Source organism: Aedes albopictus, chromosome 2, assembly GCF_035046485.1.
Source record: "Aedes albopictus strain Foshan chromosome 2, AalbF5, whole genome shotgun sequence".
Lineage (NCBI taxonomy): Eukaryota > Metazoa > Arthropoda > Insecta > Diptera > Culicidae > Aedes > Aedes albopictus.
In genome coordinates, this window is record NC_085137.1 from 138,101,074 (window position 1) to 138,127,487 (window position 26,414).

The following is a 26,414-nucleotide window of genomic DNA, read 5'->3' on the forward strand; positions in this document are numbered from 1 at the left end:
ACCAACGTCCTTGGCATCCCGCATAATTCATTCCGATCTTGGCTAGTTTGGACAGCCTCCCTCTTTGCACAAAACACTTTTTAGCTACCAGTTCGCACCTTCTGTGTTATTGTAGACCTCGCCTGGCTGATTACTTCTCACTTCTGTGGGTGAAATGTCAAAAATTTAAAGCATACGCCTACTGATATTAGTGAGTGTGCAATTTTCATCTCACTAAATATAAATTGCACTAGAGTCTAGAAATTCATGCAATCGTCAATAATCAAGTGAAATAATATGTTGCTGACCACTTCAAGCTAGTTGAGGTAAATTCATTCTAACTGCCTTTCGATTACGCTTTATTTTACGTTTATTATTTTCGGCTATTTTGCTCTTGTATCGAGTTTCTCGCAGAAATGCTTGAATAAGTGTATTAAAAATGAAGTCAATTAGTCATCCAAAGCAGAACTTACAAACAACTGCGTTAAAATGATCATATGTAACAAATTCTTTCAAGCGCGACTTGACATCTTTCCTACTTTGGAAGAGGAGTTTTTCAAATTTTTTTTTAAATGCAGTGAATGCTAGCAGGCCGATAGCATATAGCGTATTATTAGGAATATCGATAGTGCGTGACGTTGCCTGTGCCTTTAACTTAGAAAATGCATAATCTTCGCCGTCCAAACATGCTGCATCACGCGAAGCCTTCAATTTTAAGCGGCATTTTTCGTGTGATAGTTTGGATATCGCAATTCCAAGGATGTACAGCAATGCATTGAGGTCTTTCTTCCGGATAGCGAATGGTGTATTAAGATCAAGTTGTTCTTTCTCGTATGATACAGTTTCTTCAGCGTTCTCAGTCATATTTTCCAGATCCTGTTCATTGAGTAGAGGTTGCTGAGCATCGTTCTGACAGTTCTTACATTCGTTAGCGACAGTTAGCATTGCATATTTAAATGCACTGCTGAACTGTAATGCGTTTGGTGCATCATTAAACCCACAACGCCTTCGAACTTCGGAAAAAAAATTCCAAACAGTCTTGACAGAATGGGTTCGTGCACAAGTATGTACAATCAAACTCAGTTCTCAATCTTGTCCATATCCACACCAGCGCGTCAATGTTTCCAATGTATCCTTTCAAATACGATGGAATCCTCTGGACAGCCGTTAATTTTTTAGCCTCCTTTTCGCCTAAACATAAAATTTAGGTTTGTATTAATTTATTTTTGACAATTAATAAATTTACGCAACATACTTTTCTGATGTCGAAGCAGTCATTCATGGTGTAATACATTCCCTTAAGTATCTTCTGCGCGTTTTGTAGAAACTCCATATGACATGAGGTCTCAGTAATAGGTGTTCTATACGGCTAAGGAATACCAAGTTTTGAATTCATAACTAATTTCGAAAAATTGAACAAGAATACTCACTTTTCCAATAGAATCCGCGTAACGCTCCTTCGAATTGAAAATATCAAATAGCTTATCATGGAATGCGATGAAGGATGCAGTGGCTAGTGCTCCCTTATCTAGCTGGCCAGTGTGCACATAATGTTGCATGGCAATGGAGGTTGACTCGGTTAGTGTACGCGTAGCCAAAGGTACATTCATTTTGGTGAACGGAGGTAACACTATACATTTTAGACTTAATTTTGGAGCCAGCCGCAAAATTGAAGACACATCTTCATCATACAGCTGCTTTACATGTTTAAATGATGCTATTTGACCTTCGAACACAGCATTGTGTTTGTGTATAGCATTCCTCGTGTTTTTGAGCATATGGGGAGTGTCATAGAGAACTGCGATCTCCTTACCATCGATGGAAATAATCGGGTCTGCACAAGTTGCACCGGCTTCACGTATCATTTTTTGATTTGTCGTGCACTGATCCATCACCAGAGCGATCGGAATAAGCTTGCATTTCCTAATTGCCACAACACTTATATTTACAAATTCCATCTGCACATCGCTACCGAGACTGTTATGCGCAAGTAGGTACCCTAGAGGCTACATAAACAATTGATTATAATTTTAGGCTTCCATTTATTTTAATTCATATTGAAAGTTAAACATTTACCTGTTTGAAATGCCGATATATTCCAGAGGTCATTACTACCACTGCCTCCGTTGCTAGTTTTCGTGGATCGTTTTTCTCTATCTTCCTTCCAGTCCCATCGTGCGGAAACCCATGGAATGTGTCTGATTTGGCACAATATGTTAGATCAGGTTTGATAGCCATTCCATCCAAACAAACCATGACTATTTTATCTCGTTGCTTCTTGAAGTGCCGAACTTTATTTCAATTCGATCCTCTGCACCACCATGGGTACTGACTGAAAGTAAGTACATAAGTATTGTTCGTGACCAAAGATGTAGAGCGGCAGCCACAAACCGAGGAGTATTGCGTCGTATTATGTGTTATACTAACTGTGATGTACAGGGGTTACTCAAAATAACTGGGACAGGTAAAATTTTCACATTTCAAAAAATGTTCAACTCGCTGTAACTTTTTGAAAAGGGCATCAAATATTCTCAAATTTTTACTGTAAGTTCATCAACTAGTTGTGTAACAGCGGTTTAAATTTGGAAAAGATCAGGCTATTCTTCACGAAGATTTAAAGATTCTTGAAAAGGGTATAATTATTCGATAGCCAACTTTGAGCTGTAATATCTCCGGATTCAATGAACTGATTGCAATGAAATTTTGACCAGACATGACTTATATGATGAACTCTTAAAAACGTTTAACTTAACTTTAAATTTTTAACAAGAGAAAAAGTTATAACGATTTCATTCATTTCACGATTTTTTAGTAAATTCATCAATTTCTAATATGTATCCCATTACTTTCTCAATTTATTAGCGGCTATGTTGTAACTTTCCTTCAAAACACATTTATATATAAGTCATTTAGAGGGAAATTAATTGAACTATAATTGGCATCTTGAATTTTGAAACGATGTTGAAGTTTTGGATAATTTGGTGTTTTATTAGAAAAATAATCTAATCGTTATAATGTTCTTCCGTGTTAAGAATTTTATGTTAAGTCAAAGGTTTTTCATAGCTCATTATACAAGTCATGAATGGTCAAAATTTCATTGCATTCGGTTCATTGAATCCGGAGATATAACAGCTCAAAGTTGGCTATCGGTTAATTTTACCTTTTTCTTGAATCATTATAACTCCGTAGACAATGGTCTGATCTTCTCCAAAATTGGACTACTGATACACAACTAGTTGATGAACTTGCAGTAAAAAAATGAGAATATTTGATGCACTTTTCGAAAAGTTACAGCGAGTTGAACATTTTTTGAAAAGTAAAAATTTTACCTGTCCCAGTTATTTTGAGTAACCCCTGTAGCATGAACAAATTGTATGTACCTATATAGCGCATTTAGTTCACCACTGGACTATCGCACTAGTTTTCACGAGTGCGAAAACGCTAATAAAAGTGCGCAATTGCATCAAATCAACTCGGTGTCTTCAGAGCACTTGTTCACCATAGATTTAAGAATTAGTGCGCCGAAGACATCAACCTGATTTGATGCGATCGCGCACTTTTATTTACGTTTTCGCACTATAGAAGTCGCAGTTCGCAGTCCAGTGGTGAACTAAATGCGGTATATTATCTGGCAAGATTGTTAATATGGATTGTTCGGCATAAAATAAGTGTTAAGTTATTACGATAACTTTCAGTATAGCAAATGTATTTGTCAAATAATTCGTCATTCTAGCCTCGCAAAAATTGTTAATCACTTCCTGAATATTTAGTTTAAATCTATAATAACAAGCTTCTTTAAACAAGAAATAGCATAACTTTGGTATTGCCATACATGGCAAGAACAGAATATCTACAAAGCCGATGCCGAAATGCATCAATTCGAGCTAAATTATACATACCTGCACCACACTAAGCTGAAGCGGTTGAGCTTCCATTAACTTCGAGCATTGCCACACTAGCCCAAATGTGCCTTGATGTACTGCATTACTCGCGTTCTTGTCCCATGACCGAATATTTCGATAGCCTTTTTAAACTGCTCGACAATCGTGGCGGAATCGGAATCCACGCTAAAAGCACCTTCACATTTGGATTCGATAACCAGCAAATCCAACAAATAGAAACACGCCACAACATACTCCGGGCTCATCATACCGAATCGTTGCTCTCGGATCTGCACGAACTCGTGGGCCAATTTCTTCAGTGCACTTAGGCATCGTTCGTCTAACCCGGCGAAGGGAAGGTACTGGATGAATAGCATGTGAGCCAACGTGATCTTCGTTTCGTGATATTGCGACAAGATCCGTTTGCAGTTGTTGTACGCTTTGAGTGCTTCCTCAAAGTCTTCGTAAGAAGCTATATTGAAAAGGAAAGATAAGTTTCAAACTAAATGCGCAAGGAAATGAGCACAACATACCTTCGCGTTCACTAGACATTCCAGTAGCGATTATTTGAAAACACGAACAATCGATGATTCGTCTACACATAGGGCATTTTATATCTTTCTCGAATGGATCTACGTTTTGCGCCACAATGAACTGTTTAGAACACTTCGCAAATGGACATTTGTAGCGTTCGTACATCTCCTGAAATTGACGATCAAAAGGTAACGAGAAATCGATAGGGAACATCAATGCTACGCACATAAGCCTCATCCGTTGCTGCGGAACATCTAGTACAGCTGCAATCGAAGCAGTACTGCTGTTTCAACGCAGACTTCCGATCTTCTCTCGACATTAGCCTGAAATTCGGGCCATAACAGTTGAAGATCTCTCCTCCTGCTTCCACATCTCGTGTCGCGTAAACCGTCAGCGTACTCTTACTAAAGCAATTGCGAATGTTCGGATCACATGAATGGTTAAACATACTTATTTGAGGAAAAATCCCCGTGAAAACTCGAGTACTTTCAAAGCATCGATGCAGGAAGCCGGCCTTTATATTGAAGCTATCCACTTCCAGACAGTTGTTTTCCGACGCAGTGCAAACGCGCAGCTCGTTTATTGCGTGTCCGTTGCAAACCAGTTGACCGATGTGACGCAGAATCACTGCAGAGCTGTACAAAAACCATTCTTCCTTTGGCATAACCGAAGTTTTATCTCCTAGATTGTTAAAGAATTGCGTAAACTCACTTAAGTAGATTGATAGCATGTAGGCAGTCTAAAAAGTTGGATTTTAAGAAGTGTGAGATGTTTTAGCTTATTCTAAATTATCTTACCAATGAATACTGAATCATATCACTTAGCGACATTTTGTCAAGGTTAGTTACTAATCGAAAGACTTTTCCGTACGGGTATTCTTTGTGTTCCGACTCGGACTTGTCAGAGACATATTGAAACATCTTTTCAGCTGTACATTCCTGCAAGACGTCCAGCTTCTCCGTACTGGAACCAAACCCATCTAAAAAACTCCGCATCCCTAGATGTGCTATTCCAATCATATACCACAGATGTTTCTCATATCCTGGGCACTCGTAACGATGAAGATCGCTATGTTCTTTACAACAAGCAACACTACAGTAGCAAGCTCGGCCACACGATGCACAGCTATAAATGAACACTGGTATAACCAAAATCACATCTCTAGTAAGAACACTGCATAACTACTTACGGAAATGGAATGATGTTAACATCCCCACAGTACTGACAATCGAAGGGAGGAATCTCCGAACTACCTCTGGGATCGTAAACTGGCACGAACGATACTGCCTTTTCCTGTACTATTGGTGCATCTGTTTTGATTTCCTCTTTCGTTACTATAAATCTTCCATGAATGGAATCTGATTTCCTAAATAAATGTCAAGCATAAGTTTCAATTAAAAGTTTTCTGTATCAGAATTTCAACCTACTCTTCAAGCTCCGGAAGATTCAAGACTGAGTCGTCAGAGTCCGGTGGTATTTCCGATATGGCAATCATCTCAGCTAACTGCTGTAATCTCTTATCTAAAACAAATACGTCTTTACATTTAACCCCATAACCTCAATCACCCAAACGACTCACATCTCTCCTCCTCAAAACTGGCCAGCGTCTGCCTCTCAGCGACCTTCTCAATACCCTCCAAAGCTCGCTCCAACCCGTCCCGATCGCGCATCTGCAGGGCGCATTCCGCCTGCCGGAACATCACCCTCAACCGGTTCTCCACCGGATAGGCACCGTCCAGCGCCAGCTGACAGTCCTGGTATGCCTCCCGGTGCCGCTTCAAACTCATCAGCACAATGGCTCGGTTGGCGTGGGCCATGGCCAACGCTGGCGATCCACGTGGCGCCGCAAAAATGGCCTTACTGTACGCTTCCAGCGCAACGTGTGGGCTCTTGCGACTGCGGAAAATTTCGTTTCCATTTTCCCGATAGAGGTGGGACTTTTCCTCGTCGTTGCCGCGAACGGGAGGCAGCTTTTTGAGCCACGAGCGGCACAGTTTTCTGCGTTTGATTTGGAATGAAGGATAACATTATAGTAAACGTAACCTGGAGCTTAATAAGATGTTTGGATCTTTTCAAGATGAGATCTCTGATCCCATGGCGCCGTGAATAAAGGCGTTAATCCAAAAGCACGATCAATGGATTATTATTACATTATTGATATGGTGAAACCTCTCACAGATCCATGGAGCATTGTTTTGAAAAGAATTAATTTGCAAAGAAGTTCTAGGTTCTCCAAGAACTTCCACGATTGAATACCTTAGGATGTACAAGCGTAATCGATGGATTGTTATTACATTACTGAAACGGTGCAACATCTTACAGGTCCATGGAGCTGTATTCTGTAAAGAACAAATTTCCGAAGATGTTCTAGGTCCTCCAAGAAATTCTGCGAAATAGTACCTGAAGATCTACAAGCATAATCGATTAATTTTTCTTACATTACTGATGCGGCCCAATATCCTACAGGTACTTGGAATATTGTTCTGCAATGAACTAATTACCAAAGATGTTCCAGATCCTCCAAGAACGTCCACGAGTGAAGACACTACCCAAGTAACCATGACGCTGGATATCGAGCATTAATTTCGCTTAATAGTGTATTATATGACGTGCTATATAAAGTTGCTTTGTCATATAGGCATCATTACAGTAGGTTTAAAGTCAAAAGTGGCGTTTAAAGCAAGCTTTACTGTGGTGATTGCTAAAGCATATAAAATGCTTGTACCTGATAGCTAATGCAATCAAATCGTAGGGAATGCATACTTAATGCATCATGTCAAAAAAGAAAAAAAGTATGTTTTTCATTTTTCTATCTATTTTTATCTTCTCATACCTGTTCCGATACTCTCACTTTGATGTTTTTTATTGTATTTCGGGAATTGAACCTAGACTGCTGAAACTGGATCACGTTGAAACTCGGACGTGCTAACGCTGTGTGCTAAGATACCATGTATTTTGCACCTGGAAAAATGTGCAACATAAAGTAACGTATACTTAGCTCGTACCTTATTGAGTTGTGTTTTCAGCAACTCTAAAAAATGTGCTGGAGTCTGAATGCCATCAGTTATCTTACTCTCGAATATAAATTCGTCTGTATTGATTCATTTTTTTTTGTTTTCATACGTGCTCACTTCTACCTAAAAAACAATAAATAAGAAACAATACAAACAGCGCTTTTATCATTCCTTATATGAAATCGGGGCGTTATGTTAAATAAGGAAACCAATACCCCACATCATTTTTGTTCCCTCAGCATCTGATTGTTTTCATGTCCCAACCAGAAACCCAAAAAACCATACATATAATATTAATTTTCAAATAGCAACATCTGAGCATGATAATCTAAGTGCTACACAGCAATCCATTAAATTTTTGGTTTGATTTTCTTTTGTTTTGAATGGTTCTGTTTCTAAAAGTGTTTTACAGTTTTTTTTCAAACTGAACTTAGTGAAGGCATATATAAAGTAATAAATGCTTGCATTATTGATTGCTATAAAGCTTTTAACATGATAATGCAATGAAGCATTAAACAACGGCTCTATAAAACTATACAGAACTGTCAAAATCTCGTAATGCTTCAATGCTTTCATAATGTAGATTAAACGCATCATTACTTGACAGATGCAAAATAAAAGTTATGTTGCATTAGCTAAACTATAATACGATTGAATTAATGTTATGATATAATGCTTGTGGTTACTTGGGTAAGATCTACAAGGGCTATCAATGGATTGTTGTTTCATTCAATGGGCCCGTAGTATGACGCTTTGCATCGGTAATGTACCAACAACACATGAACCCGGGAGCGGTCGCGTCGTGTACTGAGTACACGCACCACGAAAAAAGTCCACTAGTGAGCGTGGCGTCGCCGAGGGTAGCCGAAGACGCGACTGCTCGAGGGTTAATCGCGCTTGTAGGTCAGGTTATAACAGTGTTCGGTTTTGTACAGGGGTAATTCTCGCTGAGACCGGGCCACTATTTACACCTTGTCTTCATGCGATTCTCTGAAAGTCCTCGCTAAAAAAGTAAGGAAAATGCATTTAGTTACTCAAATTGATGGACCCACAGTTAGAGCCACAACAATTTTTGCAGACCCCTCGATTCTGGTCTAATGGTGGCTCATTTGAACCATTATAACTCGAAAGTTTCTCCAAAAACCACCTCAACACGAATTGTTGTTGAAAAAAGGAAAGATAGAGATACTATTTACAATTATAAAAAGTTGGGTCGACCATATTGATCTTGGCCGCCATCTTGGATTTTTAAACCAAAACATTTTTTTTCACCATTTTCAAAATTTTTGCATCAATTGAAAGCTGAGACATTTATACATAACATATCAAAAAATTAGAGATGTCTTTTGTTCCTATCAAAAGTTATTTGCAGTTTTGTAAATCAATGTTTAAATGAGCCACCATTCGACCAAAATCGAGGGGTCTGCAAAAATGGTTGTGGCTCTAACTAACGGAGGGTCCATCAATTTGAGTAACCAAATGTATTTTCCTTACTTTTTAAGCGAAGACTTTCAGAAAATCGCCACCTTAAACAAGGTGTAGACAAGGTGTAAATAGTGGGCCCGTCTCAGCGAGAATTACCCACAGCAGGGTGCACAAGTTTGTAATAGAACTGACTTGCGATTACTTTTCATTATGGGACAATCTTTTTTTTAGTTTTATTGAGCAAACTATATATTTTTATTCACACTGCTGAAAGATCATCCAAAGAAAGGTCGAAAACTGCCATTAACTCAATTTTGCCCAAACTGCAGATGGGACTAGTTTACGATTCACGGCAGTAGAGCATCTTTGGAAATCTCTAATCTACAAAACTATATTAGATAGTGTGGAGGTTGGAATTATTGTGGACAAGCGGGTGCCCCCAGGAAGTAACTGGTGTTTATCTTTTGACGTTCGCGAAGTGATGACGCGACGACCGTTTGCACGCCTACTAGATTGCTTGATGTGCATTTAGCAGACCATGTGCTACCAGCGTTCAACGGAAGGCTAGTCAAGCAACAATGCACATTTGATACCACACAGATAGTATTTATAGATCTGTAGGATGTTGCGTCGCATCAATAATGTAATTGATCACACCTGTAGAGTAGATCTTAAAGGCTATATTCACGAAAGTTCTTGGAGGACATTGGACAACTCTGGATCAGTACTCTACATGTATTGCATTGTATCAGTAAAACACGCAAAATCGACCGTTAACAGAAAATAGAATAGGAGAACTGTGGGGTGTGTAGGGTTTGTACTGACATGCACTCTATTCCTACGTTCATTTGCCTCATGTCGGTCCATCGCAGACTGGAACGCGTTCGTCAATTTTGCTATGCCATTCATTACTCTTTCCTCCCGTTGTCGTTCCATTTCTGCTTCCTGTTCTTTCCGCCGCATTTCAATTTCACGTATTATCGCTTCGGTATCCATGGTTTCCTCGATCACATCTTCATCTATGCTCTCCTCTTCGATTACTTGTACTTCATCAGACAACGCTGACGCTCCGGATTCCACTACTCCAGCATAAGTAACTGCTCCTTCTTTCTTCTTATTCCTGGTCTTCTTGGTCTTCCGCTGCGGGCAAGCATCCTTATGATGTCCCTCCAAGCAGCATAAAAAACATTTGTCCTTAAGACCCTCGTAGAAAATCCGAGCTTTCCAACCACTGATTTGTAGAGATGGTGGAATCTCTTTCTCTATTTCTACGTACAGGTGATCGAGGCCCAGTCCGATAGGAAATTTTTCTCGAATGACGCTTTCCACTTTTCCGTACTCACCAAACACCAACGTCAAATCGGTATCGGGCACCTCCGGAGCGATGTCGGAAACACGTACGTAGGTGCTGTTCCTTCCCGCAATGGACAAGCGTACGTCCGCGGTCTTTCCGTTGGAGTAATTGAATTTGATTAATTCCTCCTGTCGTTTCAGCGTATTTTCCATGGCTCGTTCCGTTGTATACTTAATGCAAAGGCACCGTCCCGGCAGTCTGTACACTGCCTCTATTTGTAGCAAGTCCGAGTACAATCGCTTTGTGAAATCGGAAATCTCCTCCCATGATGGCTGTGGAGCACCGACGGGGAATTTGAATTGCACTGTGTTACAAATCGCTTCCATGACAAACAGCACCGAATGTTGAAAGTCCCTGCAAGGGTGCTTGGGAGCAAGGTAGAGATTCCATGGCTTGGGGGCGCCTGGAAAAGGATTCGTAAATTCGTGCAATCAGGTGACATCGAGGTGTTGTGTTGTCATGACGTAAGGGTGCGTTGAATACACAATAGTAGTTGGTAGTGGTTTTGACAGTTCCTGTAACCACAACATGATAGCATTTCCATGGCTGGGGGGCGCATGGAAATAAAGTAATTTGCCTTAGAAGCTCCTTCCTTCAGGTAGGGTGCTTGGGAATTGGGAAGTGCTTCCATTACATCTTGAAGAAAACCAGGGTATATTAGTGGATCCATTTATTGGGTACAGTGTGATGATTGGCTGGATGATGGAGAGGCAGTGCCTTGTATGTTGTGTTTGAAGGCAGTGTAGTGTTTCCATGGTTTGAGGATGCCTCTAGGAAGATTGGTCTGACTTAGAGATTCCAAGTTGCACTTGAGACTTTGAGAGCACTAGAAGTAAATCGTATTCGCCTGATAGTTCTTGAGAGACGTGCGGGCGTGAATCATTGTATTCCATGATTTGAAAGTACTTGTAATGGGTAATACATGTATATAATGGATCACTAACATAATTAAAACGGCCGCTATGAAGCGAACAGAAAGCGCCACTATAGCCTTGTGTGTTTGACGTAACTCCACTCCTGTCACAATGTTAATGCCCATATACGCTAGCGCCTTTGTTTACATGCGGTGAACACTAGAAAAGTTTGCTTCATTGATCCATTGATTCTGGCTTGGAAGAGGAGAACAGGGTTTTCGTAGTTCGATGGATTTGATGCAACAGTTGTCACAATTACACCAAGCGAACGAGTGATGTGGAAGGGAAAGCGAGACATGTTTTGTTTACTGACCCGGATGCTGGAATCAAGAATGGATTGCTGATTATACCAAGAGTTGTTGAATCTTGGTTGTTGAAGATTGGCTAGCTATCTGTACGCGGATGGCTGGGATTGGAATGAGGAAATTTGGCTGGACTTTGTGCATCATTGAATTGCGCACTTGAGAAGTTGACTGAAAAATAAAGTATCTAATGTTGAAAGGAGTTGACGTCTATGATTAATAAATCTTACTCCGTTCACCGAAGTGGTCAGCAATATTATGAAAAGCAGTGTGTAGTTAGAATTAAGCATAAGCTCGGAGAAAGACACACGTGGCTCCTATCAAACCAACTGAGTATAAGGCACAGACAGAAAACGTGACTAAGAAGAGAAAATAGTGACTTCAAGGTTTGGGTTCATTGTGGATGGCCAAGATGTGTTGTGCCATGAAAACTGAAATTTTTGAGAGGTAAAGAAATCCTTAAGGTATGTTTTTGTTTGGATTTGTTTAGTGTGGGAACTCACAACGACCCGGAAACCTCTGCACCAATGGAAAAAGTCAGCTGGTTGAAGAGTTAAAACATTTGGAGTGTTAAAACAGGCATTGCCCTATGAATTTAGGCATTTTGTCTTACTTTGTCTAGTTTTTCTCATACAGTCATACCTCGATATAACGTAACCTCGATATAACGTAACCTCGATATAACGTAACTCGATATAACGTAACTTTTACCTCGATATAACGTAACTTTTTTTTGGATCCAACTTTTCACTATTTAAATAATTAGAGTGATTTACAAAATTTTCTATATGATATTACACCCCTCCTGGAACCAAGCCTGCTATCGAGTTATGGGTTATATGACAAATTTCAAAGTTTTATAAGAATTTTCGGTTTCACTGTTGATAAGAAATGTTATATAGCTTTTCACGGAACAAATATTACATCTTCTACTCATTATTGACATTACATCCCTACTGGAACATAGCCTTTAAACTCCAAACGAGATGACAGTAGACAGCATTGGTAGTGAACTCGATTTCGTGTGATACTAGGTGTAAGAACGCCAGTAACGGTCCGCTTTGTCTTAGAGTAAATTTTGCAGAAAATCACTTGAGAAATTCTCTGATAAATCCCTGGAGGAACTTCTTGAGAAATCACTGGAGAAATTCGCGAAGAAATCATCAGAAGAACTCTTGAAGGAATTTCTAAAGACATTCCTGAATAAATGGTGGAACTCCTGGAGGAATGCCGGCAGGATCTGCAGGATCTGAAGAGGAAATCTTTTGGAAACTCCGTCATTGTGCTGGATGAGTTGCAGCAAGAATACCTGGGTGAATCTTGGCAAATACCCCAAGTAACACACTTGTCTTAGAAGAGTCACAGCGGCGCAGGTTTTCATGGCGCAGAAGTCATTGCGATTTACTTCCAGCAAGTAAGAATTCATTTGTTAGAAGTAAGTCACAGTGGCTCCTGCGCAACAAAACCTGCGCCGCCGTGAGTCTTCTGCAACAAATGTGTTACTTGGGACTCTTCGAACAGGAATAGTTGAAATATTGGAACTTTTTGGAGGATCCTTGCAGGAGTGACTGGAGAAATCCTAGTAGAAATTTAAGAGGAACGACAGACTTAAGCCTTGGAAAAATCTTGGAGAGAATAAATCTTGAAAAGCAAATCTCTTTGGGGAATCCTACAGAAATCCCTTGAGAAACCACGTGGAGGAATCATATCAAGAACATCTGAAGCAATTAAGGCAGGCGTTCCTAAATATATCATAGCAGATATAAAATTCAGTAAGACTTTATGGAGGAATCATAGAAGATTGAAGGATCCTTGGATAAATATCCTTAGAGAACTTCAGGATGAATCACATGAGGTATTTCATGAGGTACTCAACCAGGAACTCCTGGGTGAATTCCCGAATTATTTCTAGAGGAATCCCGAGAGGAATTCCTGGAGGTATCATCGGATTATAATTTTGCCTGCGTCACATAGATGTCTTACTTATAATCACACCAATAGATAACGCTTGACGTTTGACCAGGTCTAGATGCAAAAAAAGGAGAAGAATCTTACGACTCATTATTTACCCATCTGTATATATGTACGTTGAGTTATTTGAATTTCATAAGAAGAATCTTGATATATGTGACATTGGCTTAAATAGTTAAATATAAAGAGACATGCTAAGTATTCGAATTATGTATGATCTTCCAAACTTTAAAGAAAAATAGATAAAATTCAATGATGAAAAAATATATATAAGAAAGGCAGGAAATCACTGTTGGGTGATTAAAATAATCTTTTTGGTTATTTTCTTTTCAAAACATGTATTTAAAACGAAATTCGTGAAAAAAATTTTTTGCTTCGATATAACGTAACTTCGATATAACGTAACGAAAATAAAATTGCAGTTACGTTATATCGAGGTATGACTGTATACATTATTTATATCCATTCATTCACTTGCTTGACGCATTGGTGCAGTGCGGCTTATGTAATTCTATTGAACTTTGATGAATAGAGTGGCTTCTCTAAATTATTTCCTTGTCATGGAAAAGTGAACATTATGTGAAACAATTGACAAAGCTATTGACTGTTGTTCATTGATAAAAAGTTGGAATTAAAATTGGAAAAGGATTGAAAAGCCAAGGCCAATTCAAGGGAGTCTGTAGTTTTAGTGTTACATAAAGAGATATTGTTTAGATGTCAGGTTCATATCATTTTTTAAAGAAAGATGGGGGTGTAGGGTTTGTACTGACATGCACTCTCTATGTTTACATTGAGTGTGTAGAATTGAGCAGTTACGTGTAGGGTGACAGTTGCGAAAAAGTGGAGCGTCGGCGGACGACGGACAGCGAACCTATAGAGGTAATCACATTCAAATGTATGCGTGCCTTTTTGTAGATGTAGTTGTGAAACTGCGAGGAAAATATTTGCACTCTTGCCCCGGACGTTAGTTTTATCATTATTTACCCGTTTTACCCAATTCGATTGGGTAATATTTGCATATGCAATCTGAATAGCCTTTCAATCGGCGTGCACTTTTGTGTGAGGAAAAATTTGCGCTAGTGTTCGTGTGATGAAATGTCACCTATCTCTATGGGAAAAGTCTGGTAAATCCAAACGACCGGAGATAGCTTCTGAACTGGAGAGCTGGAGTTTGCCGTTGCGAGAGTTGCTTCCGGAAGTGGACCCTACAGGGTGCCCCAATAATTTTTTTTGTGAAATTTTATTCAAAAATGGTTTCTGCAAAAACGAAAAGCATTTTTCACCATGCAAAAAAAATCAGGAGATACCTTGATCCATACTCTCCTCTCCTCTCCTCTTCTTGGCGTAACGTCCTCATTGGGACAAAGCCTGCTTCTCAGCTTAGTGTTCTATGAGCACTTCCACAGTTATTAACTGAGAGCTTCCTCTGCCAATGACCATTTTGCATGCGTATATCGTGTGGCAGGCACGAAGATACTTCTATGCCCAAGGAAGTCAAGCAAATTTCCTTTACGAAAAGATCCTGGACCGACCGGGAATCGAACCCGTCACCCTCAGCATGGTCATGCTGAATACCCGTGCGTTTACCGCCTCGGCTATATGGGCCCTATCTACTAGCGTGGTTCAAAAAATCGTTTTTGCTCCACACCGCTTATTCGATTCCTACCCAGATTATATGCCTTCTCCCAAAATTTGAGCTCATTTGGTTGAAAATTGAGACTGCACAAGCCCTTCAAAGTTTGTATGGGAATTACTATGGGAAAACGAAGTTTTTCATCCAATCCACCGTAGCATTTCCCCAAGTGCCCTAGTCGGTTAGTCGACCCTTGGTAATCCTAGGCTACTTTATCAGCTACAACTTTGCCGAAGACCGCATTCAAATCGAACGCCTCATTAATTAGTTACCGATTTTCATCCAGAATCGAAATCTTTACTCATGATGGTTAAACCAATCGGTGGGCATCACTGCATTTTGCAGTGAAACATAGTAGCCATGATTTCAGTGTGCTATCTTTGGCGCCATATACAGCAATGTTGCCTGCTGGAAAGCTGGAGGATCACTGTTAAAGTTTGCCCAGTTGGATACAAATCGATAACTAATTAATGAGGCGTCCGATTTGAATGCGATCTTCGGCAAAGTTGTAGCTGATAGAGTAGCCTAAGAGCGCCAAGGGTCAACTAACCCTCTAGGGCACTTGGGGAAATGCTACAGTCGATTGAATGAAAAACTTCGTTTTCCCATAGTAATTCCCATACAAACTTTGAAGGGCTTGTCTGCCGTGAATCGCAAGTCAGTCCCATATGTAAAAAGTAGGCATTGAGAAAATGGCCTCTGAAGTTTTCAAATTCGATTTCTATGTGAAACTCTAAAAAATCACCATGAACTGAAAACTTCTGCGATCATCATGAAACTTTCACATATTGTTTCAAACGTGAAAACGTAACAGTGAAAAATATAAAACTGGCTAAAATAGTGTTAAGTTTTGTACTCGAGGGAGCACAAGTTCGTAATGGGACTGACTTGCGATTACATTTCATTATGGGACAATCTGACTTGGTGTTGTTTTTCAATTTTACTGAACAAACTATATATTTTTTTGCACGCAGCTGAAAGATCATCCGAAGAAAGCTCTAAAACGGTCATTAACTCATTTTTGACCAAAATGCAGATGGGACTGACTTGCGATTCACGGCAGTTGTGCAGTCTCAACTTTCAACCAAATCATCTCAATTTTTGGGAGAAGGCTCAGAATCTGGTTACGAATGGAATAAGCGGTGTGGAGCAAAAACGATTTTTTGAACCACGCTACTATCTACCCATACTCTACATGTGTACGAAAACCGATTTTGAAAATATTGCTTCGTTATTTTATAAAAAATCAAAAACCAAAGTGAGGAAATGGATCCAGTTTCGCTTTAAGTCTATCAATTCTCCGTACTGTTTGTGGAGTGATTCAAACTACCAAGAACAAGCAATCCCGATGAAATTTCTTAAGAGTTAACTCTTTCTCGGATTAGGAATTGCTTAAGAGATATTTTCATTTTCATTTTCATTTTGCAGCATTTGGTGGGGCAATGAGAGCGCAAGTCAGTCCAAAGCCGATGATAAGGAGGGGTAATGGCTGAATAGTCTTTGCTGACCACATAAACGCCATGGGATAGGAAAAGGGTATTTTGGTGTGGGATTAGGGTGTTGGTGTAGACCAGACATGGGCAAAACACCAAACCGTGCCGCACCGGTGGCGTGTTTGCCCGTAAACACACCACCGTGTGTGTTCATATCACCACCTTCGTTCAGCTTCTACTGATGAACACGCAGTGCGACTGACGAAACACTCGTGTCGGTTAGACTGGCCCAAATACAAAAATGTCGAAAAATTCCACGGGGCACCCTCTAAAATCGTGCCTTAGGATGAGAAGAACAACCTGTGAAAGATTCAGCTCAATCGGTTGAAAACTGAGCTGGCGCAAATGAGTTGAAGGTTTGTATGGGATGTTCAGTCCAAATATATGGGAAATTGGATGACCTCCAGTCTCTCATACAACACGCCGGTTTAGCGAGTTCGATTTGGCTCAGAATTGAAAGAATAGCAGTTGATACCCTAATGAACAACTTTGTAGAAGATCATATCATGATAAAACTAAATTTAGTTGCGGTTTTATCCAAAGAAAGCAGGATGAGGACATCTCCCCCCGTTTACTCTGGGTTGTTATATACACCACGTGTTGGTCGGCCGTAGCTTGCGCGCTACATCATAGGCAGCTATGTAATTCTACATTGTCTCGATACTCACCCACATGCGTGAGCAATGGAAATGACGGACAACATAGCCGCCTATGATGTAGTGGGCAAAATTCGAACGGCAAACACGTGCTGCATGTAACAACCGAGAGTCAACGGGGGGAGATGTCCTCATTCTGGCTTCGTTGGCTAAAACCGCAACTAAATTAAGTTTTATCATGATATGGTCTTCTACAAAGTTGTTCATTAGGGTATCAACTGTTGTTCTTTCAATTCTGAGCCAAATCGAACTTGCCAAATCGGCGTGCTATATGAGAGACTTGAGGTCATCCAATTTCCCATATATTTGGACTGAACATCCCATACAAACCTTCAACTCATTTGCGCCAGCTCAGTTTTCAACCGATTGAGCTGAATCTTTCACAGATTGTTCTTCTCATCCAAAGGCACGATTCTAGAGGGTGCCCCGTGAATTTTGAAAACTTTTTTTTCGCTTCATACAAATGTGGGCCGGTCTAGTGTCGGTGTTATAACTCGAGCCTCAGTTTCGGCTCCGTGTTTCAGTTTTGGTTGGGCACTGAGGCCGAGTGTTTCCGATTGTATGAAACACCAAAGCAGTGAGCTCGGCCACAGTGCGTGGTAGCTTGGCTGCATCAGAGCCACTGAGTCAGAAGGGACGAGAAAGACACAAAAGGAGCCGCCAAGTACTTCACTCTCGTCGTCGACCAACAGCATTTGCAACTGGTGCTGGACAATGAACGGCACCGAGCGCTTGAACTCGCACGAGTGTTTCGCATAATCGGAAACACTCGGGCTCCGTGTTACCCGAAGCGTCAAACACCGTGCCCAGTGCCTGAGCACCGCCATCGACACCGGTGTTGAGCCAGACACGGTGCATGTTCGTTCTGAAACACGGAGAGCTAGGTGGTGGCTTGGCACCCACGGTGGTGTGTTTGAGTATCGACTCCTCGTGCAGTGCAGTGTTTGGACATGTCTGGTGCAGACTTGACGATATCAATGCTATTCAGATGCAAAATAATTTTAAGGCTCAATAGTGAATCGCATACCTTCCAAAACCAAAAAACAATAATCCACAAAATACCAAGCAAGTCATAGAAAGAAAAAGCGCCCGATTGTTTATTTTGTCAATTATAACAAACGGAAACTTCTACCCTCTCCGACTCGCCAGTCACCCCGGAAAAAATGTCCCTTCAGTTCTGGAAAATATATTATCCCCAATTAAGCCTTTAATCGAATTGTCCGCGTGGTCTTGTAGTACCCCTGCTAGGTAAGAATCAGTCATTGCCATACATATTAAATGCTAGACATGACCCCATGGATAGCATTTGCATATGTAAAAGCTTTGCTGATGTGACTTTCCTATTAGGCAATTCTCTCATCTCATGTTTGTCTTCAAAACCTTATCAAGCTTAGAAAATTGAAGTTGATAAACAATACATTACAAGGTTCGAATTCCCATAGAATGAGATCATTCATTCACACTACAACACCATAGGAGATAATACCACATTGGCTGATTACAGTACAAATGTGAAAAATCTCCCTTTTCCCCCTATCCGCAACCCGGGGACGCGCCCTGTTGGATTTCGAAAGCCTCGGAGAATATTACAAACCTTCAATGGCATTCCCATAAACTAACCCACATTGCCCATTCAGGGGTCTGACTGGGCCTATTACCCTCCCTCAGTTTGTAATATTCTCTCCAACTTGGAATTATATTTTCCCGGCACATAAATGACTTCGACAAATGTTCGATATACTATGCAGCGTCATGATCAGTATAACTATATCAGATGACTTGGAGATCCGATTCTTACAGAATTGTTTGCCATTGATTATACATTCAGCTATTCTAATCATTACTGCAAAGGCCATCGACCACATGCCTGAAATCAAAGCTTCCTGGAAGATATAATCCAAGCCCAGGGAGGAATTGCTTAAGAGATATTGAATGGAAATCTATTCAGAATTCGGTTCCAAATTCCTTTGTAGATTTCTCTAGAAATTCTATCCATGATTTTTCCTTGAATCCCATCCGGGATTCTTTCTTGGATTTCCACCGCAACACCTTATTTGAATTTTCAGCAGCTTCTTACAGATTTCTTTCCGCAAGATCAAAGTTTTTTTCCTGGTTTGCAGGAGTTTTTTTTTGCTTTCTTTATTTTTACCAAGTTTTCATCCATATGTATTTGCTCGTTGGCCAGCCGATTTCAGATTTTGATTTCCCGGTTTTGTCCCGATTTTTTACCCGGTATTTCGAATGTTTTCCCGGTTTTAATATTGTTACTTGAATTTAAAAAAAATCGCTATCGGAAGAAGCTTTTCGTAATAGAAACTTTTTTGACTTCCTGGAATATAGACTATCTATTAATACTTGTGACACACTGTTAATAACATAGTCAATGGCATTACAAAACTATGGAAGTGCTTCCACAGTAACACAAACAGTTTTAACAGAAGATATTTTGAAAAGAACGCAACAACTTCCTAATTCTTTGGCTCAACCTAGTGGAGATTACCCGCTGTGGAAAAAATCCAAAGAACTTTCAGGAGAGAATATAATAAAAACTCTTGAAGGATTCCACTAACAAAGTATTGGAAGAGTTGTAGTACTTTTGAACTTTTGAAGGAAACTCTGGAGGAACTGCTAAGGAAATTTCAACAAGCATCTGTTTGATTCTCAGTAGAAATTGCTGGAGGAATTTCAAGATGATACACGGCTGTTCGGGCTCGTTCAGAAGTTAACAATCAATGTTAACTTCTTTTCCCAATCAGCCTAGATAGCTGTGTAGTGTCGGTAGCGGTGGTCTCAATTGCCTAAGAATAACACTACAGATCGCCTGATCCAGTGGTAAGAGTCCACTAATCAGGTGATCCCTAATTCATGGTGTTATGCGGCTTTATGCTTACCGTGCCAAGGAATGAATGGTTGGGGGGGGGGGTCTAATAAAAACCTAACCACAAACATGAACCCAGTGCTCAACTCCTCCATGATCAGATCAATTACCCTATATGTATAAAGCCCATGTCTAAAATTCAACGGTTTCGAAAGGGTCAAGTCAAGGGTCGACCAATTTATTAGTTCAAGCACATCATCTGTCCACCGCCTCGTCTGTATCTGTGGTAAGGCGACGCAAAAGAAAAAAATGAACGCAAAAATAACACTACTTACCGAATGTCCGGAATGGCATCCAATTTTCGTACGGTATCGACCTCTCCGGCATACAGCTTAATCACCTCCGTTAGATTGTACTTCCGTACGATCTTGGCCACCGTCACATCCCATCCGTTTTCCATTTTTCACACAATTTCCACTTTTTGAAAAGGGTTTTCACGATCGCGAAACCGAAACCTGCGTGCGCGAGACACCAAAACAACACCGCAAACACGACACAGAGTCGAACTTTGACAGCTCGCTTCGAATGCGAGTGGTCGATCCCCCGTTTGTATGCCAAGTGCGCGGGCAGGTGATCGGCGTGCTGTCATCCCCAGGTGCAGCTGCTGTTGTTGTTTTTGCAGTTTTTTGTACGGAAGGGTGACCGATTGCTGCAGCGCGTTTGCGAAAAAAAAATCGCTCGTAAAAAGGATTAAAATTCAGTTCTGGCAGGTAAATTAAGTTATAATTGTATTCGCTTGCGGTTGCCCTGACCGCCGGTGATTAACCTTTGCTTGTTTGTGTTCGTTCGCTACAGATTTCGACAGTCCGCTTGTGTAAGAAGGAAGACTCGCCTCAGGAGAAGCACTACCATGGCATTTAACTTTTCGGCTTTCAGCTACATTGTGGCTCTGATTATCGACGCATTTCTGATCTTTTTCTCGATATTTCATGTGATTGCATTTGACGAGCTGAAAACGGACTACAAAAACCCGATAGATCAGTGCAATTCATTGAATCCGGTAAGTGGAAAAATTTGCGGCATCCCGATGTCCCTTCCTTTTTAATAGTAATATTTCTTGTAGTTGGTCCTGCCGGAGTATGCGCTTCATGTGCTGTTCAACCTGCTGTTCCTGTTTGCCGGGGAATGGTTCTCGTTGGCCATCAACATTCCGCTGATCGCTTATCATGTGTGGCGGTAAGTACAAATATATTTATCACTAAGAAAGATCAAGGCGAGTGATCTTGTGAATGAGTCATCATCCAGAACGACTTACGTGTAGTTCTGTTTGCTCATTTTCATCCACTGCATCTTGGCGTATTGTCCCAGCTGCCTCTGGCGAGGACCTACTGATTATCCCAACTGGGACAGAGCCTACTTCTCAGCTTAGTGTTCTTTGAGCACTTCCACAGTTTTTAACTGAAAGCTTGCTTCGGCAATGACCATTTTGCCTGTGTATATCCAGAGCCGTAGCGTGGGGTTGGCCAGGTTGGCCCCCGCCAAGGGCGCCAGCCTCTAAGGGGCGCCGAAAAGGTAAAAGGCTAGAAGGAATATTATGATGCTATTGTTTTCTTGTATGTTACCAAGACTTCAAAATATCTAAGATTGATCGAGTGTTTTTTACATTACGTTATTCTCAAAAATTCGTTCGCTAGATTATTTATCATGATGTTACCTGGGAATTTAGCTTGTTTTTTTACTTTGGAAGTTATTTTAGTTGTTTTTTAACGAGCAAGCAAAATCAATAAGTATTCAAAATTCTAGTGAAAGTTTTTCTCCCTGGGCTTGGATTATATCTTCCAGGAAGCTTTGATTTCAGGCATGTAGTCGATGTGCTTTGCAGTAATGATTGGAATAGCTGAATGTATAATCAATGGCAAACAATTCTGTAAAAATCAGATCTTCAAGTCATCTGATATAGTTATACTGATCATGCTACTGCATAGTATATCGAACATTTGTCGAAGTCATTTATGTGCCGGGAAAATATAATTCCAAGTTGGTGAGAATATTACAAACTGAGGGAGGGTAATAGGCCCAGTCAGACCCCTGAATGGGCAATGTGGGTTAGTGTATGGGAATGCCATTGAAGGTTTGTAATATTCTCCGAGGCTTTCGAAATCCAACAGAGCGCGTCCCCGGGTTGCGGATAGGGGGAAAAGGGAGATTTTTCGCATTTATACTGTAGTCAGCAAATGTGATATTATCTCCTATGGTGTTGTAGTGCGAATGAATGATCTCATTCTATGGGAATTCTAACCTTGTAATGTATTGTTTATTAACTCCAATTTTCTAAGCTTGACAAGGTTTTGAAGACAAACATGTGATGAGAGAATTGCCTAATAGGAAAGTCACATCAGCAAAGCTTTTACATATGCAAATGCTATCCATGGGGTCATGTCTAGCATTTAATATGTATGGCAATGACTGGTTCTTACCTAGCAGGGGTACTACAAGACCACGCGGACAATTCGATTAAAGGCTTAATTGGGGATAATATATTTTCCAGAACTGAAGGGACATTTTTTCCGGGATGACTGGCGAGTCGGAGAGGGTAGAAGTTTCCGTTTGTTATAATTGACAAAACAAACAATCGGACGCTTTTTCTTTCTTTGGCTTACTTGGTATTTTGTGGATTATTGTTTTTTGGTTTTGGAAGCTATGTGATTCACTATTGAGCCTTAAAATTAGTTTGCATCTGAATAGCATTGATATTGTCAAGTCTGTACCAACACCCTAATCCCACACCAAAATACCCTTTTCCTATCCCATGGCGTTTATGTGGTCAGCAAAGACTATTCAGCCATTACCCCTCCTTATCATCGGCTTTGGACTGACTTGCGCTCTCATTGCCCCACCAAATGCTGCAAAATGAAAATGAAAATGAAAAATTCTAGTGAAAGTTTTTCTCTGAAAATTACTGGAAACTTATTTACTGACATATTTTAGAGTGTTTTTATCAAGTATATTAAATGAAAAATATTCAGACGACGCTGTTCATTCCCTTCAAACAAATAAAATATTTCGGGAATTTCTTCATAAATTTCACCAGGTATTTCTTCGGATTTTTTGCTGGGCTTCTTTAAGCAAATCTTTCAAAAACTATTTCAGAATTTTCTCAAGAAATTTCTTTAAAAACATTTCAAAGAATTTCTCCAGAAATTCTCTCAAAATCTTATATTAAAAATTATTTAAAAAAAAGCAAATAAAGAATTCTGGAGATTCTTACTAAAAATTCTCGAAGAATCCCTTTAGAAATGCCTTCAGGGAGGTTTTCAGGAAGTTATCTAGGGATTTATTCAGGAATCAGTCAAAGGATTCCTCTCGACATTTATACATGGATATTTAATAATTTCCTTCAATGGATTCCTGCAAAAAATGTGTATAAGGATTACTAAATAACCCTTCAATAGATTTCTTTAGTAATTCCTCCATGGATTCCTATGAATAATTCTGTAGAGATTCCATTAGAAATCACTTCAGGGATTCCTTCAGAAGTCCCTCTAAGAATGAATTATTTCAGAAATTCTTCTAGGAATTTTTGAAATAAAATCTTATATGAAACTGTATCATGCTTACTAGGGATTGATCCATAAATTTTTGCTAGAATTTCACTAGAAAACTTTTCATGAATGTCTTCATAAATTCCTCCATAAAATTATAAATTTGGAATAATTCAGAAATTTCTACAGATTTTCCGTTAGAAAATCTGCAATTGACTTCATCCAAAATTTCTCCAAAGCTTTCTTCTGAATGCCATTCATAGATTTCTTCAGAAATTCCTCCAAAAATTCCTTAAGAAACTTTTTCAGAGATTCCTTCAAATATTCTGCCAAGTTTTTTTAACTCTTCTAATGGTCCTCTACAAACTATTACGGGCATTAGCATATCAGGCATTTCTTTACGAATTGCTCCATGAATTCCTGCAAAAAATACTCCTTAAATTCCATTTAGAATGCTTACTTAAATTTCTTGAAAATTTTAATCATTTATTCATGCGGATAAATGCAGGAATTCCTCCGCAATCTCTTTCATAATTTCATTCAATGAATCCAGCAAAAATTCTTCCAGAGATTTCAACAAAAACTGATCCTTCAGGAATTTCTCCTGGTATTACTTCATATCCATTTTTGTCTAATGATTTCTGAAAATTTTCTAAGAAATATTTTGATTGAACTTCAGAAGAAACTTGTGGTGAAGTTATTAGGAAATTCTGGTCAAACCAGTTGAAGCTATAGCCAAAAAATAGTAAAAACGTTTGAGGATTTCTGAATGCTCCTGAAATTCAATTCAGTATTTTTAAAAATAAAATAAAAAACTAAGATTTCCTTTAGAAATGTATGCATCATACATTTTAAGAATTTGAAATGTCATTTTTAACTATTGTGCTGGTCTAAGTATGATTCTTGAAATGCAAAATCTGTTCGTACTCTTTGAAAACTTCGAAAACGTACACATAACTTTGAATAAACAAATTTAGCAAAATAATAATGTCTAATTGTCGTGGGGCGCCAATCTGGATGCTTGCCAAGGGCGCCGTGGGACCACGCTACGGCTCTGTGTATATCATGTGGCAGGCACGAAGAGCATATAGTACGCTCTATAAAATCAAGAAAATTTCCTGGACGGATCGGGAATAGGATCCGTCACCTCAGCATGGTGGTTTAAGCTGCTCAGTAATATTCCGAATCATTTCTAGATACTCAAACCGACCGGTCATGTCCGGGCCCGGCCTGTACGATCCCACCAGCATCATGAACGCTGATGTTCTGGCCAAGTGCCAACGCGAAGGATGGATCAAACTGGCCGTTTATCTACTCTCCTTCTTCTACTATCTATATGGGTATGCATTACTGGTCATTACGATCATTCCATTGTACTTATTTTGTTTACTATGTCATTCTTTTCAGTATGATCTATTCGCTCATATCGACGTAAGGGATATCACAAACCAAATAATGAGAAAAACTCAGCCAATAAAAAATGTTATTAAACCGCACCCTAACCAACGCATATTCATACAAGACGACAATCGGTCGCCCAGGGTCTCTATAACGTCTCAAACACCGACCAACGCGTACCGTGCGCGCAGGAGGGAACATATTTCATATTTCTAGATCGCGATTCCATCCCAGAGGTCGTGGCGCGCTGCTGACGACTTCATAATGCCATTTTCCTAGTAGGTATATGTTACGGTCATTTTCAATTTCTTGCTTTTGTAAGTCTGATGTGTATCATCATCATCATCACATTTTCCTCTATCGAAGGACTTTTGGCTGCTTTTGAACTTTTAATTTATTGAAAACTTCTAAATTCTACACCTTGAGCTTACAAAAGAGTAAAGTTTTGCGCGAAAGTCATCATGGACAGGGGAATACTTGCTTACACATCCGATGTATTTTGTTTAATCTTACTAACCGTTGCTAAAGATGTAAGTGAAACTCCTGAAATGTTTAGGGAATAGTAATAGTAGAGAGATTGTATTCTAGATAAATCAAGAAAGTTGTGGAATAAAACTCATACCGTAAGAAGTCAAACAGGTTGTGTTTAGAGCTCGGTAGAAAATGTGAGAAAATCCATTTCTGCATGGAATTCAGAAATAGGGTGACATTATCAGCAGGTTTGTTGTCTTCGTCATGGGGGTTTTTCGTCGGCCAAATTTTCTGAAGCTTGGACATATAGTTCAGCTTGATTGGGAAGGATATGATAATACCCCCATGACGAAGAGAACAAAACTGCCGAGAATACGTAAGTTCCGCTATAACAAATGTTCTCACACCAATCTGCAAAGCAGTGGTGTTCAGCAGGATGGAAATTTATTTTTATTAGGAAGTTTTATGAGATCCACAAAAAACTGTATGAACCTAGATCTCAAGAAAACTCAACAAATATTTCTTAAAAATTTCAAATATGATTATCAATAGCAACTTTTCTAGTAGCAGTTTTCTTAAGGGGTTACATACTTTGCGGAGATTTAACCTGTCAATGCCCAAGGTATCTCATAATTTAAATCTTTAAATAAATGTGTTATCAAAGGTGAAGTTTTAATAAAATAAGCAAGATTTGACAAAAAATGGAAGTCTGATCAAAAAAAAAATCTTCAATGTTGGACCTCAAGATCTGATATTTTTCTCAAGTTCTATTTCATCACAACTTCTACGCTATCGTTATTTCTGATCCGTATAGATACAATACAGCTCTAAACAAGTGAGAGAGATAATAACCACTCGAAAAGAATAGAAAAAGGACACAAAAAGGGCATTTAACCCGATAAATGCCTAAAAGTATGCATGGCCCTTGTAATTTCATGTAGTTTCTAATGAAGTGTTCAACATTTCTCAAATTTAAATTTCCAAAACAAATCAAATAAAGAGTGCTTACCACCCGTAGCATAACCAAAC

General features: G+C 39.6%; 2 protein-coding genes across 5 annotated transcripts; one reads left to right on the forward strand and one right to left on the reverse strand.

Annotated features, from left to right (window-relative positions):
- Window positions 1-266: 266 nt before the first annotated feature.
- LOC115266835 (SET and MYND domain-containing protein 4-like) lies at window positions 267-20,540 on the reverse strand. Of its 4 annotated transcripts, none has more exons than XR_009997502.1 (10): window positions 20,310-20,540; window positions 5,974-6,392; window positions 5,822-5,915; window positions 5,584-5,760; window positions 5,192-5,519; window positions 4,621-5,133; window positions 4,394-4,562; window positions 3,879-4,332; window positions 2,056-2,311; window positions 267-1,985 (listed from the first exon to the last, which is right to left on the reverse strand). XR_009997502.1 is itself a non-coding variant. In XM_062850512.1 (8 exons), the coding sequence occupies exons 1-8, from the start codon at window positions 20,432-20,434 to the stop codon at window positions 3,935-3,937; spliced, it is 2,223 nt and encodes a 740-aa protein (XP_062706496.1). In that variant the 5' UTR covers window positions 20,435-20,540; the 3' UTR covers window positions 3,665-3,934. The 4 variants fall into 4 exon arrangements, 1 of the variants encoding a protein (XP_062706496.1); XR_009997501.1 differs by having other exon boundaries at window positions 267-1,348; window positions 1,410-2,311; XR_009997500.1 differs by having other exon boundaries at window positions 267-2,311.
- Window positions 20,541-20,606: 66 nt separating this feature from the next.
- LOC115266748 (protein cornichon) lies at window positions 20,607-25,550 on the forward strand. The gene is made up of 5 exons (XM_029873284.1): window positions 20,607-20,744; window positions 20,830-21,034; window positions 21,098-21,210; window positions 24,713-24,856; window positions 24,924-25,550. The coding sequence occupies exons 2-5, from the start codon at window positions 20,885-20,887 to the stop codon at window positions 24,949-24,951; spliced, it is 435 nt and encodes a 144-aa protein (XP_029729144.1). The 5' UTR covers window positions 20,607-20,744; window positions 20,830-20,884; the 3' UTR covers window positions 24,952-25,550.
- The last annotated feature ends 864 nt before the right edge of the window (window positions 25,551-26,414 follow it).

What these genes read in the sequence shown, in the direction of transcription:
- LOC115266835 (XM_062850512.1), bottom strand. Translation starts at nt 20,434, where the DNA reads ATGGAAAACGGATGGGATGTGACGGTGGCCAAGATCGTACGGAAGTAC. An exon ending in GATGCCATTCCGGACATTCG is followed by an intron (nt 6,393 to 20,309) that starts GTAAGTAGTGTT and finishes AATCAAACGCAG; the next exon opens with AAAACTGTGCCGCTCGTGGC. An exon ending in AATGTCTAGTGAACGCGAAG is followed by an intron (nt 4,333 to 4,393) that starts GTATGTTGTGCT and finishes TTTTCAATATAG; the next exon opens with CTTCTTACGAAGACTTTGAG.
- LOC115266748 (XM_029873284.1), top strand. Translation starts at nt 20,885, where the DNA reads ATGGCATTTAACTTTTCGGCTTTCAGCTACATTGTGGCTCTGATTATC. An exon ending in ATCGCTTATCATGTGTGGCG is followed by an intron (nt 21,211 to 24,712) that starts GTAAGTACAAAT and finishes AATCATTTCTAG; the next exon opens with ATACTCAAACCGACCGGTCA. An exon ending in TTCTTCTACTATCTATATGG is followed by an intron (nt 24,857 to 24,923) that starts GTATGCATTACT and finishes CATTCTTTTCAG; the next exon opens with TATGATCTATTCGCTCATAT.